Here is a 15,433-nt window from a genome sequence, read left to right on the forward strand (position 1 = left end):
AGGTCTCTTTCTTAGAACTTAAAAGACAAAAAGGTTTATATGTAAACCAAGACAGACAAATGTAGATGTCGAGTAAAGCATAATTAACGTACAAAGCCCAGAAAATGAAAAGCATGTGACCTGCTAGTGCCCTGGGAAATTAGCATTCACACTAAAAGTGTAGCTTTTTCAATCAAAGGTTGTGATGTTAATTTAGAACAGCACTCAAAGTTACTTTATAGCAATAGTCTATTCAGAGACAAGTCTGTGGCAGTAATGACCCAAACACAAAATGAATAATTTGAATAACAACAAACTCTAACCATAATTTATGTTGTAATTTTAATGAGAAGAGGAACATTTAAGTAAGTATAAAGCTTACTGAAGGGGGATAGGTAAAGAAATGTAGCCTAGAGATCAGTAATTCTATGTGAGGACAAAGAACTTTTTTTTTTTTTCTTTTTCATTTTTCTGAAGCTGGAAACAGGGAGAGACAGTCAGACAGACTCCCGCATGCGCCCGACCAGGATCCACCCGGCACGCCCACCATGGGGCGATGCTCTGCCCACCAGGGGGCGATGCTCTGCCCACCAGGGGGCGATGCTCTGCCCATCCTGGGCTTCGCCATGTTGCAACCAGAGCCACTCTAGCGCCTGAGGCAGAGGCCACAGAGCCATGCCCAGCGCCCGAGCCATCTTTGCTCCAATGGAGCCTTGGCTGCGGGAGGGGAAGAGAGAGACAGAGAGGAAAGCGCGGCGGAGGAGTGGAGAAGCAAATGGGCGCTTCTTCTGTGTGCCCTGGCGGGAAATCAAACCCGGGTCCTCCGCACGCTAGGCCAATGCTCTACCGCTGAGCCAACCGGCCAGGGCCAAAGTTAAAACTTGATTCTTCATTTGGATATCTTGCTTTTAAATCTGTATTATCTTATTAGTATAAAATACTAGAAAGTTTCAGTTTTTAAAAAATATTTTTTATTAGTTGTGGTAATTGTCATACTTTAGAACTGAATACTGAATTTAGGTTTAAGTAGTTTGGTGTAATTTAAAGTATTTAATAGGTTTAGTATATTTTACTATATAATTTGATCATGAAAATGACAGTTATGGTCACTGATATTAGTTTAGAGTGTTATCAATTTAGTTATGTCTATTAAATAAATTTTAAAATACTGTGAACACTTACAAAATTTCTGACTTCTTATAAAACAGATATGAAAATTATAATCTTAATTTTAATGCTATTACAAATAAATTTTGATAAATAGGGATCTAATTGAAAGAAAACCAAGGGACAGAAACATTTGTAAATAAACATTTGTCTATTTTTATATACCTAAAGCTGATATAATGGTTGAAAAATACTATATCGCTTTTGAGAACAACTTCTTCCTTTGATTCAGGTTTATGTTCAGGAGGTAATTTGCAAACTTTCTTTTCAACCGTAGGCACTTAAAAGAATATAATTTCAAATTTTGAAGTGAATTCATACAAACACTAGGTTTCAACATTTAAAATGTCACTTTCAAAACTAGCTAACTATAGGAGACTTCAAGATGGCAAAGGAGTAGGCTGACGCACCGACTCCCAGCTCATACTACCAAACTGGATTACAAATTAATTTAGGAACAATCAGCATGAAAAACCAACTTTGCACTACAAGAACAGGTCTCGAAAGCCAAGGAGCAAAGAAGAAGCCACACTGAGCCTGGTAGGGAGCACCGGGGCATGGTGGGGACTCCCCTACTTCCAGGAGCAAGGGGGGTGAGGCTGAGAGCCCAGAAGGGCTCTCATTCCAAACAGAAGAGCAGAAAATACTGCTCACAGACACTTGCCTGGGGACCTGGGAACGAGGTGTGCTGAGAGGGCTGGCCTGTCTTCCAAAGTGAGGGGTAGAGGAATGTGTGGGATGACCTGAGAAGCTGACTCATCCAGTGCAGAGGCGGCCATAGCTGGGGGAGGGGTTGATCCCTCCACATAGCACAAGCCTAAAGTGGTTCCCCGTGACCCACCTCCAGAAAGCTCTCCAGCTGAAAACAAAAAGTGGGGAGGAGGGGCAGTAACTCAGGCCTCCATGGAGATCTGAGACACACCTCCCCTACTGAAGTGGAGAAAGCACCAAGCCCCAGGAGAAAAGCTGGCAGATCACTGGCCTTCAGAGTCTCAGGTTACACCATGCATTCCTGGATACAGTTTCAAATAAGCCCCCTGCTGAGACCAGTAAATAAGATTACCACCTAGTTAAGAAAACTGTGAAGAAATCATTTCATTCCCTTTTTCCTATAAACATATCTTGGATATATAAAAATTCAAATAATTGAATTGATCCTTCTTCAAAAAGAATTCTTTTTTCCTGCAAATAATTGACATTTCCTTGGATGAACCAGGAAGGATGCTGAATTGGGATAGAGCAGCCACCTGAAATTCACATCAGCCCTTGACCTTTTATTGGTGTCATTTGATCAAGACCAGCTGTTGTACTAGAGGGCAAAGCCTTCTTTATACAGTCAGTATACCGTTCAGAGATAACAAGAATTCTCTGGTGTTGCCATTGGGGTTTGTGGGCAGACACAGGAGGATAGGGGGGAAATAAGAAAGCTGAGAAAGAGAAAAATGGAGACTGAATCAAAGAAGAGGGTGAGAGTAAGTGAAGGAAGAGCTACCATTTTGTGCATTAACACTCTTACCTTCTCCCACCCTCCACTATTTGGGATAAAAAATTTAATCAAGGGAAAAGCAGTAAGACCATATTTTGATCAATTAATTATAATACCTTTAGGTGGTGGTGCCTCTTCTTTGGGCTTTGCAACAACTTTTTTGGCATCTTTCTTTACAGCTTTTTTGGTCACTAAAAATAAGATGTCAGATGTAAATAACTAAAATGTTATTTTGGAAACTGTGAGGTTTATAAAGATACTTTTTTCATATGATTTGATAGTAACAAGAGACTTTGCCCATTACTGTAAGATTCTTGTTTCAGTATGATCTTGGACAAGAATGCAGAAGACATTTTTTTTTGGAGGGAGATAAAATATGTAGGGTGATCTTACATCGTAATTGATTTTATGCCTGCTTAGAGTGAAAGTTTTCAAAACATCAAGAATGAACTTAAGTGATATTAATAGAAAAGGCACACATTTTAATCTTTGTTTCCCTTAGGGAGGAACATTTAAAATTTGTCAGGAAGAATAACATGTGAACTAGTAAAATTAAAGTCCCAGCTAAGATATATGTTGGAAATTTTCTTTTGTTGTTGCTGATGTTATATTTGGATCATGGCTCTAATAATAACTCGATTATAGGTCCTAGTATTTATGAATAAATATCCCTGTTTTCAACATTTAAAATATGATTTAATTTCTCAAGTTTCCCAGTGGGCACTTAAACTTAGTCATGTTGACACTAATACTCAAAGAATAAATTTTTCATTAAGACAAATTATTTCTGACATAACTATAAATGGAAATCTAATTTATGATTTTTAACTTTTATTCCTCTTTGCTATCAGAAGTAGATGAAATATATTTGACCATGTTCATATACATTATAAAAATACTTTTCTTTGTTATTGGGATCGTCTTAGTCACAAAACTGGAAGATGTGTGTGTTTTAGACTGCATTTCTCCTGAGCCTGGCAGAAAAATAGCTCAAGCTTTTAACGCCAATTGTAATAGATAGTACGGGACTAGTATGTCAAATGTTGAAAACTGTTATAGTAGTAGTGGCTTCGCTATGAGAAAATGTGACTTGGACATGCAGAATTTTTTTCTGATGATGCTGGGGAAATTCTGACAGCAATTCTGAACTCCCCCAAACTCTAGCAAGTCCTAGATAATCTACTGATAAATTCAACTATTTTGGGGTAGAACTAGTACTTATTGAAATATTTAAGAGGAGCAATTTCCTGGCACACTCAAAAGCTCCTTCTGAGCTTATTCCTTAGCTTTTAAAAAAATTAAAATTTATTAAAAATATATTAATTCATATTTTTTAACAAAATAGTAAAACTTAAAGAGTATTTAACACTGCAATTGAGAAAACAACATAAACTATAATTTGCAACTTGACTGTAAATTATGATTTATTTCCATAAGCTTCACTAGAAGCTATGGAAAGATAGTTGCATTATCTTATTGATATATAGTGTAAAAACATAAAACTTGAAATCAGCTTGCCATTAATGTTTAAGTAATTCCATTAAAATAAAATATTTTAATATTAAGCATAGTTGTTGTTTTGTGTGGTGTTTTCAGACTTATAGGCCTATGTCTTGTGCATTGAGTTAGTTAATACTTAGAGGAAATAATTCATATTTTGAAAGGCAATCCAACCTGTTGATCACTAGAGGGCCAATGTGTTGCATTAAACAGCATTTTTCAGGTCTGCAGTAGTTAAATTCCATACTTTTACATGTAGGTAGAAAACATATAATACCTTCAACACGTTTTGCTGGCGGTTTCTTTTCTTCAGGTGATGGCAGCAAGAGAGGGATAGGAGGAACAACTGTAGGAGGGATTTCTGAAAAAAATAAATGCCAACACCAGTTATATGGTTTGAGTTCCCATTTTGTGTGAAGCATAACAGTCTCATGATTTTCTTTCAGTACTTCAAAGGTGCTATAGTACCAATTTATCAACCAGATAAAATAAAAAGAGCATATATTTATAATTATCACTACTCTTTTGCTTTGATCTTAGTTACACAGTGATAAGCACAACAGGAAAGAATCTGTCCCTGCTCTCTGCCGTGGGTGGGCACTGGTCATTCCTTAGTGGTAGAGCAGTGTTGCTCAGAGCCCAGGTGCTTGGTACTGGATCTTACCTTCTGGTGGCACTGCTCTGATAGGCATGGTAGGGACTGGAACTCTGGAGTCAGGAATATCTGAAAAGGGACATTTAATGATAAGCATCGAGGGACTGAAAAGACATATATTTATTAGACAACTAATAAATAAGATGTGTTTGATTGTTAGTTTTTTCAACAGCGGACCCTAATATATAGACACAAACTATATATGTATAGGCAAGTTTTCTATGCAGAGACACAGGCAAGTGTATTCTCTGTGAAAATATTTGTCCTGTGGCCATACCATTTGTTATGATCCTAGATATCAGTTGAATGAGACCTTATCTCAAATTTCACATACTCTCAAAGCCTAACATTTATATTATTTCCCTAAAAAATATTTACTGAAAAAAATATATTTCTATACATTTTTGGTTTGACTTATTTATTTATAAAATTATACTGAATGTATTATTAGCAAGAATTGATATTTTTAAAATAAAGTTACCAGGAGGCTTCACCTCAAATTTGATACAGAAATAGAAAACTATGTTCTTGGCCCTGGCCGGTTGGATCAGTGGTAGAGTGTCGGCCTGGCGTGCGGGGCACTCGGGTTCAATTCCCGTCCAGGGCACACAGGAGAAGCACCCATCTGCTTCTCCACCCCTCCCCCTCTCCTTCCTCTCTGTCTCTCTCTTCCCCTTCCGCAGCCAAGGCTCCATTGGAGCAAAGATGGCCCGGGCGCTGGGGATGGCTCCTTGGCCTCTGCCCCAGGCGCTAGAGTGGCTCTGGTCACGGCAGAGCAATGCCCCGGAGAGGCAGAGCATCGCCCGCTGGTGGGCAGAGCATCACCCCTGGTGGGCGTGCCAGGTGGATCCCGGTCGGCGCATGCGGGAGTCTGTCTGACTGTCTCTCCCCGTTTCCAGCTTCAGAAAAATACAAAAAAAACCCAAAAAACTCACTCTTGATGCTTGTCTCGGTCACGTGATACATTTATCCATCCCACCCTAAAGGCCAGTCCGTGAAAATATTTTCTGACATTAAACCGGTCCATGGCCCAAAAAAGGTTGGGACCACTGCTCTAATGGACATTACTACATCAATTGACAAATTTTAGGAGAACCAACTATTTTCAAATATGAAAAAAGTATTTTATGCAATCCATGTAAGCATTACTTGAGACTGCCTAAATTAAAAAAATATATACATGTTACAGCATGAAAATTAAAGTTATATTACTAAATATATGATGTACTGAACAGAGACTATACAGAATTAGAGTTCAGTGTTTTATAAATAGGTGAGAATTTGGTATGTTAGTTTTATTCTTTTATTATCTATAATCAGAAGTAGATCTTAAAAGCTGTGAGTGGCATCAGTATCCCTGTACAGATCCAGCCTCAGACCAGCAGGCCCAGGCCTTGCTCACACTGCTGGTCCTTCACCCCAATTCCTTCCTTTTCCACACAAGGAGACCCACCATGCAGAGCAGTCATCACATCAGCTGAGCCAGTGAAATGAGGGAAAACACTATCTCAAATCTTCTACTAGCCACCAGGGCTACAACCAGATCTCCCAGACAGCCTGTTCTCTCAGCTAACACCAAGTATTAACCTTGGTACCTTTTCAGCTCATAATATTTTTAAAAGGGACACACTTCATAGCATTAAGTCCAATTTTTCATTTTTTATTTATACCCTGACCTCATTCTAACAAAGCTTTGGGGCATTCTTAGAGATGCACAGAATTCTTATGTTTTTAGACAAAACGTTTCCAGGGGTTATCTAACACATACTGGTTAGCTTAGAGAACTTACATTATGACATTAACAAGAGCACTTCTAAAGTTTTTTCGTTCTTTATTCGAAGATATGCTCTTTGATTTGGAAGTAGATGGCCGAGTGTGACTAGTGTCAACTTGGTGTAGTAATGTGCCTTTTTTCCCAAAGCGTTCCATGTATTCAGCTAAATTTTTAAAAAGCATAAGTTAGTCCTCTAAAAAGTAAGCTGCAACACTTAAGTGTTAGAATAAAATGCTAAAGCACCTTGCAAGAAAAAACAACATGCTTCAAGTTCTCAAGTTCTCATAAGTATAAGTGGTAGTCTTTCACTATCAGGGAGTTAAACTACTCTTGTTTTGTGTCATCATACTAGAAACCACGGACTATTTAGATTATTCATTTAATTTATTTTACATTTTGAATCATATGCTATTAAACTCACTATTTAAATTATATTTCCATCAAACCTTCTTAAAATGAACAAGATAAAAATTATGACTAAACAGAATACAAAACTATTTCAGAAAGTTTAAAGAACCATGATGAAAAAATGTTAATGGTTAAAGTGATGAACTTGATGAGTCAAAATAATAAAAAATATTAAAATGACTAAGTTGGAAATAATGTTTACAACTTATTAGACTTTTACAACAAATCTTTGGTGCAAAGGCAAATTCTGACTACAAGAAATCAAAGTTTTATTGTAAACATCTCGATTCCCAAAATATCGACTTTTGTAACATTTACAACAGCTTAAAATAGCTAACATCTGGAATCAATCATTTTCTGAAAGAAAACATTTGAGATAAATTTTTCTACTTGACACAAAGTTTATTTCAGTTTTACAATTGCAGTACTCTCTTAGCTAAACGTTGTATGATTATTTTCTCTATAAAAGTTTCTTAAATCTACGTTTGAATATTAAAGTTCTTACCATATGTCTGTTCATTTTCGACACTAAAAGGTTCTGGAATATTATCATGCTGTTTTATACTCAGTTGGAATGATGGCGCTGTCTGCAGCCACTGGGGCTTTGTACTCACCTGTAATGTAAAATTTAAATAGCATTAATAGAACAAGATCAGAATAAAAAAACTTTTTTCATGAAATGTATGAGCATTTATAAACACATATTTTCTCCAACAAATGAGGACATCTGGGGGAAAAGTCCAAGCACTCTACATCAAATCTTATTCAAGCCCAGGAATGGCCAAACGTGTGACATTTGGGAGGCACTGCCAATGGCTCTTCTGCTGATTTGATGGAGTGGGGGTAACTAACACCGAGGGGTTCATTCCAGAAAGCCTCCTCACCCCCAGATACTGGCACATGTTTTTTAAGCTTTCCATTTTCATGAGAGTCACTCTCTGCTGATCTCCAATTCCAGCTCCAAAAGGTCTTCCTGTTCTCATGGCTTTAAGTGTCTCTAGATTACTCTGGAAACTCATATTTATTCCACAGATTAAGGCAGGGGCCATAAATTCTTATACTTACACAAATCTTAATTCAGGCAGATTTCATAAAAGTGGGAGCAAGGCTGATGGTGACAGCTACTGGCACTCAGTTTCAGTGCTGGGAAGCAACGGAGGGTGAGGTGATCGGGACCATGGCAGACGAAGGAACACTTAAGTCTTTCAAAGGACAACAACTAATTAACTCGAGCCAATTTTTGCAACACCAGAGCACAGATGCACAGTTACCAGAATCCATGGTTCTTCAATAAACACAGATGGAGGGTTTTAAAGTAAAATGTACTATTTTTTTAATGCTGACAATTGGCTCTATGTCTTCCTTGCAGATGCAGACCAACGTGACAGCAGTGCTGACACTGGCTTTTCCTCCTTCCCAGTTTACTCTCCCCAGGGCCGCACTCCTTCCAGAGAAACTACCTGCACGCACGTCCTTGTTTCAGGCTCTTCTTAACCAGGAAAATGGGTGAAGACACCTTATAAATTAATGCTTTTCCATCCACCCACCTGCCTTTCCCTTCTCCCACTCTCATCTTGCTCCATAAAGGATTTAAGACTTGGGGAAGTCCCATGAGTGAGATGTGCAGGAAGGGGAAAGTCAGGTCACCAGCTCACAGAGGCTGGGTCTCCTTGGTCTCAGCAAGGATCAGCTCCAGAAGCATGAGGTCTGTAATGAAAATCACTCTTGGTCTTAACTACTGCCAGAAATTTTATCCAAGTCCAAATCTTAATTTTCAAAAGAAAACAATTATTTTAAAAAGTGAATTATTTAAAAACATCTTAAAAATATTATTTCCTTTAAAACACATAAAACTCAAAGAATGCTGAACGAATGTAATACATGCCCAAATATGAACATAAAACCAGGTTTAAGTCATCCAACAAACATATTTTAGACTATTGTATGCCCATGACAAGAAACTCAGCCACTGAATATTAAATAAAAAAATTTAAATTAATTTTACATTTTTAAACCTCGATACTAATAAGACACAACAAACTAAAAGCAATTTTTTTCAGTTTCAAAATGTGTTAACAATTAAATTCTATTTATTTATTTATTTTGTGACAGAGACAGAGAGAGGACAGATAAGGACAGACAGGAAGAGAGAGAGATGAGAAGCATCAATTCTTCATTGCGGCATCTTAGTTGTTCATTGATTGCTTTCTCATATGTGCCCTGACCAGGGGGCTACAGCAAAGTGAGTGATCCCTTGCTCAAGCCAGTGACCATGGCCTCAAGACAGCGACTTGGGCTTCAAGCCAGCAACCTTTGGGCTCAAGCCAGCAACCATGGGGTCATGTCTATGATCCCACGCTCAAGCCACCAACCCCATGCTCAAGCTGAGCCCGAACTCAAGCTAGATGAGCCTGCACTCAAGCTGGTGACCTCGGAGTTTCCAACCCGAGTCTTCTGCATCCCAGTCTGACACTTTATCCATTGCGCCACCACCTGGTCAGGCTATTTTTTATTTTTAATTTATTGTGTTGACATGGTTTCAAGTGTCCCACTTAATATAACATTCTTCACACACCACATCATGCCCCCGGGCCATACAAGATCTCTTTACACTCCCAGTTCTCCCGCTTTGCTCCTCCTCCCCCTGCACCCACCCCCCTTTCCCTCTGGCTGTTGCTACCCTGTTGTCTATATATATATGCTATGTGTATATGTATGTTTTGACTATTCCCTTCCCCTTCTTTGATCCTATGCTCTCTCCCCTTCCCTCTGACAGCTGTTCCCTGTTACCCTGACTCTGTTTCTGTTTTGTTCCTCAGTTTATTGTGTTCATTAGATTCCACATATAAGTAAGATCATATGCTACTTTTCTTTTTCTGCCTGGCTTATTTCACTTAATATAATAAACTCCAGGTCCATTCACACTGTCGCAAAAGGTAAGATTTCCTTCTTTTTATGGCTGTGTAGTATTCCATTGTGTAAATATACCATAGTTTTTTTATCCATTCATCCACTGATGGACACTTGGGCTATTTCCAGATCTTGGCTACTGTAAACAATGCTGCAATGAACATAAGGGGGCATATCTTCTTTTGCATTAGTATTTTGTAATTCTTAGGAAATATTCCTAGAAGTGAGACAGTTGGGTCATAAGGCAATTCCATTTCTAAATTTTTTAAGAAACCACATACTGTTTTTCACAATGGCTGCATGAGTCTGCATTCCCATCAGCAGTGCAAGGGGTTCTCTTTTCTCTACAACCTCACCAACACTTGTTTGATTTGTTCATGAAAGTCATTCTGCTAAGTGTGAGGTGATATCTCATTGTAGTTTTAATTTGCATTTGTCTGATGATTAATGATGTTGAACATTTTTTTCATATGCCTATTGGCCATCTGTATGTCCTCTTTGAAGAAATGTTTATTCAGGTCCTTTGCCCATTTTTAATGGGATTACTTGTCTTCCTGGTATTGAATTTTCTAAGTTCTTTATAAATTTTGGTTATTAACCCCTAATCAGATGTATGAGCTGATATGTTCTCTAATTGAATGGGTTGTCTTTTTATTTTGTTAATGGTATCTTTTGCTGTGTAAAACTTTTTAGTTTGATATAGTCCCATTTGTTTATTTTGTCTTTATTTAACTTGCCCAAGGAATATATCAGGAAATATATGTTTTAAACTTTTAAAGAGAGAATAAAATTTCAACTCCATTTCAGGTCTTGTCTTTTTTTTATTGATTTTAATTTATTATGCTTACATAGATTCAAATGTCCCACTGAATATATCTCCCTCCCGCCACCCCCATGTTCCCCTTGATACCCCCTTTGTCTCCTCACCCCAACGCCCTCCCCCTTCCCTTCAGGACTTGCTGTCCTGCTCTCTATATGTGCTATGTATATATAATCTCACTAAATCCCTTTCCCTTCTCTGATCCTATCCTCTCCTCCCCTTTTCCTCTGACCGCTTCTTGTCTTTTAAATTATAAAATTTATGACAGATTTTGCAGAACTAAGAAAAATATACTATAGCTCAGTTTTATAGAACTTGGCATGATAATCAAGTTATTAATAAAAGCATATTTTTATTAAAATGTGTATTTTGAAATGTTTCATATAATTTCATCTAAGAATATTACTTCAAGTTTCTAAGTTAAAAAAATATCTTTTCTTTCAAATTATCAGGAATCTTTTTTTTAACACAAAATCAATTTTAGTTTGTTCTTACCTGTTAAAATAAAATAACCTTTCAAAAATAACACTTTGGCTGAATCTTGAAAACATTATGCTAAATGAAATAAGCCAGACACAAAAGAACAAATATTGTATGATTCCACACACATAAGGGAGCTAGAGTAGTCAATACACAGACAGAAAGTAGAATGGTGGTTGCCATGAGCTGGGAAGAGGGGGAATGGGAGTTACTGTTTTCTGGATAAAGTTTCAGTTTGGAAAGATGAAAGACATATAGAAATGGATAGTGGTGATGGTTGCTCAACAATGTGAATATTCTTAATGTCAATGAACTATATTTCAATTAATAGTTAAAATGGTAAATTTTGTGTTGTGTACATTTTATCACAATTTAAAAAAAACACAATGTTTGCATTGAACCTCCACTTAAGTTCAACTTCCAGGAGTCGCAAGAGCATAACTCAGTGGCATTGAACTCAACATAATTACTAGATGGTAAAATTTATTACAGTAAAGTATATCTTACCACGTACTTATTAGCAGCAAATGTTTATTAACTGCCTCTTCCACCAGATAATGACAATTTATAGTCATGATAATAATAAAATAGAATGGAAACATCTGAGGAATCCTCTGTGACGCAGAGTATTTCGCCGACTGAAGACACATCTCAAAGATCATCAAATCAACTCTGCTCCTGTTCAAACTCAGAAACAGGAGCTCAGAGAGCTCAGGGACCAGCTCAGATCAGAGTCACTAGTGACAAAGCTGCAACCTGAGGCCTTATTCTTGACTCCAACACTGATATATTTCCTGCTAGTCCATCTTAAAAACTCTTTTATCCAGAATATTCAAATACTCTGAACATAACTAGGAAATTATATTTTATGGTCATTATTAAAATAGTTATTTTCTTAATATGTACACTTTGTAGAATTTCTCTATCAGAAAATAGTCAAGTGGAGCACAAAATTCAAAATCAGAAATTAAGTTACTTACAAGTTTGAAAACTAATAAACATTTTGAAAGGGCAAAGTCACTGAGAGTGTGTAAAGTCAATTACCGGAGCCAGCTGCGGTAAAGCCCGTGCCGGTGCCTTGCCTTTTTCTCTGCTGGCTGCTTTATCCTGCAGGAAAAACATGGGGGAATGAAACTTAACTCTGGTAATGCTAAAATTAATTCACTCAACCAATTTTTTAGTGGTCTACTATAAAGTAAAGCCCACACAGTCTAAAATATTCATAGATTTACTGTACTTACCTTTCAAAGTCTCAAAATATGTCTTAGAATTGCTTTCTTTACAGCAAGGAAAGAACTAGCAATGGTACCCAACAATACTAGTCAGAAAGCTTTACAAGTGTGTAAAGCCTTTTATTGATTATATTATCTTCTGGGAATTTGTCTGAAACTAGTCATTGTCCATCTAAACTTACTCAGATCCACTGCAAAAAATATCATTTTTGTCCTATGGACAATCAGAATGCTCTACTTCCCAGCTGACAGTGTGTTCAGGATAACACCTCCTCAGTTTGTCATAAGGAGTATTTGTACTTTTTTTTTTTTTTTCTTACAGAGACAGAGATAGACAGGGACAGGCAGACAGGAACGGAGAGAGATGAGAAGCATCAATCATTAGTTTCTCGTTGCGCACTGCGACTTCTTAGTTGTTCATTGATTGCTTTCTCATATGTGCCTTGACCTGGGCCTTCAGCAGATCGAGTACCCCTTGCTAGAGCCAGCGACCTTGGGTCCAAGCCAGTGAGCTTTTTGCTCAAACCAGATGAGCCTGCGCTCATCTGGTGTCTCGAACCTGGGTCCTTCCGCATCCCAGTCCAACACTCTATCTACTGCGCCACCGCCTGGTCAGGCGTATTTGTACTTTTTAACAACTTTCAGAGAAAAGTGCTATTATCTCCTTTGAGTAGAAGATGATTCCATTGCAGAAATTTCCTCTAGGTGAGAGGAAGCACTGTTGAGAATGGTGCTTTGATCGATAAAGCAGATAATATGAGTTGTGTTTTTTGCCAGTTGTCAATTTATTGCCTCTCAGCTCCAAGTCTACCTTTTTGGGTCTTCCTTTGTGATCCTGAGCAGAAGCCTATCACACTTCTCCTTTGCCAACCAGCATTCCTATCAGAAAGGGTGCTAAAAGAACGCTGTAAGCACCGATTCCAGTGCTTTTCCTCATTTCTCCCATGATGTGGCTGCTAGCAGCCAGCATCCGGCCCTTGGTACCTCCCTGGACGATGGTGTGTGGCTGACCCAGTGGCAGACGCCCTCCGCAGGCTTCCCTGCCATTCCTAAGGGTAACTTTCCGGAAAGTTTCCCCGTACCTCACAGAGGGGCCTTCCTTTCAGACTCTTCGGCATAGCAGCAGGTGGTTTTCTCCCGCCCAGCCCAGGCCTGCAACACCTCAGCACGTGCTATTGCCACCCAAGTGGGTCACCGCTACTGCCTCTCCAAGAGGTCTTAATCTAAGCTTTGGGGAAGGGACAGATCTTTCAAGTTTCTTCCTTGAGTACTCTCCCTCAGGCCTAGGAGGAATGGCTGCTCTGTATGTCTGCTATTCGTGTATTCTTTAAAGCCACATTACTTAAGAGCACCCACTAGCCACCTCTAGCTGTTGACCACTTGTAATGTTACTCATCTGAAATAAAGTGTTTAAGTGTAAAACATATATTAGATTTTAAGACTTAGTACAAAATACAAAATATATAAATTATCTTGTCAATGCTTCTTGGTACTGATTATATTTTATAGTGATTACATTATGTGCCATGTACTGATTTAAGAAGTTTACACAAATTATCTCATTTAATTCTCTTTCAAATTATGAGAGGTAAGCCATGTTGTACCACTTTTTTTAAATTCATTTTAGAGAGGAGAAGGAGAGACAGAGAGAGACAGAGAGAGAGAGAGGAGAGACAGAGAGAGAGAAGGGGGGCAGGAGCTGGAAACATCAACTCCCATATGTGCCTTGACCAGGTAAGCCCAGGGTTTTGAACCGGTGACCTCAGCATTTCCAGGTCGACGCTTTATCCACTGCACCACCACAGGTCAGGCCTGTTGTACCACTTTTATGCTTATTGTCCACATGAGGACCTTATATATGATGTATTTTCTGCCCCTACGAAGTGCACAGTCCAGTTAATATTAAAAACTGCATGCTTCCATCCAGGAGAGGAGAGGATGCGGACAGAGTACTCAAAGAAAGTTTCAAAGCGAGAAAGGACGAAGCTAAGCCTTGAAGCACAGTTGGATCTCCAAAGAGAGCAGCAAGGAGCTTACTGAAGGCAAAGGGAGCATCACGGACAGCGACTCGGGAGGGATGTTGGGTTTGATGGTGAAGGGGTTTGGCCCAACTGGAGTAGAAAGTATAACGATTCTCCTATTCAACAGTGATGTATTGAACACCTACCATGTGACAGGTTGTCTTTAAGGCCCTAGATCTTCAGTCATGAAGAAATCCCCTCCCCTGGTGGAACTCACATTCTAATGGGGGTACAGACAGCTGTTTCAGAATAAACATATCATGTAATGTCAGGAAGTAATAAGCTCAATGGAGAAAATAAAGAAGAGCAAAGGGGATAGAAAGAAAGAAGGTGGAGAAGAGCTCGGTTAGATGGGGTAGTTTGCAAGGGTTATGTTTGAACAGGAACCTAAATCAAGGGCAAAGGAGGCTGGGTAGGTGGGGCTGTTAACCACGGAAGATGTGGGTTTGGGGGCTTTACTGGCCTGGCTGGCAATGGAGAACCATTGTCGCCTCCTCTGGGGTGACTTCAAGTTCTAGTTTACTGAGGACAATCCCAGCTTATTTACACCTCTTGTTCAAGCATAATTAGTAGCAGTTTCACTCTCAGTAACATCTCAGTTTAGATGATAAATTATCCTGTTATCTTATTTATCATCCAAAGACAGACAAAGGATTATTTCATAAATGGTCCTGACAGCAGTAAACAAGATACAGACGGAGGAAACTAGAGTCAGCAGTGAGGATAGTCTAGCAGCTTTTAAAAATAATCCAAGCAACTTGATTTAAAGAATATGCTAGTGACTCAGAGTCACCTCAACCTTCCTAAGGCACAGCCATAGTCATCCTCTCCCTTGGTCAGAAACATCGAAAACTTCATGAATATGCCCCAAAGTATTTCATTTCCCAGCCTCTGTCACACTTTGTAGCCATATCACCTGAGCCAGCCAATGAAATGTGAGCAGGACAGGAAGTAAGACCTAGTGTGCTTCCTGTTGCTCTCTCACGCCTGCGTCCAATAGC

General features: G+C 38.7%; 1 protein-coding gene across 1 annotated transcript in view; it reads right to left on the reverse strand.

Annotated features, from left to right (window-relative positions):
* The window catches only part of LOC136306377 (titin-like), a 39,708-nt gene that overhangs the window by 11,701 nt on the left and 12,574 nt on the right, over positions 1-15,433 (reverse strand). Inside the window, exons 2-6 of the mRNA XM_066232941.1 lie at positions 12,224-12,286; positions 7,475-7,583; positions 4,797-4,856; positions 4,410-4,493; positions 2,749-2,823 (exon numbers count right to left, since the gene is read on the reverse strand). Coding sequence (XP_066089038.1) covers positions 2,749-2,823; positions 4,410-4,493; positions 4,797-4,856; positions 7,475-7,583; positions 12,224-12,286 — 391 coding nt within the window. The remainder of the gene's footprint in view (positions 1-2,748; positions 2,824-4,409; positions 4,494-4,796; positions 4,857-7,474; positions 7,584-12,223; positions 12,287-15,433) is intronic.

Source organism: Saccopteryx bilineata, chromosome 5, assembly GCF_036850765.1.
Source record: "Saccopteryx bilineata isolate mSacBil1 chromosome 5, mSacBil1_pri_phased_curated, whole genome shotgun sequence".
Lineage (NCBI taxonomy): Eukaryota > Metazoa > Chordata > Mammalia > Chiroptera > Emballonuridae > Saccopteryx > Saccopteryx bilineata.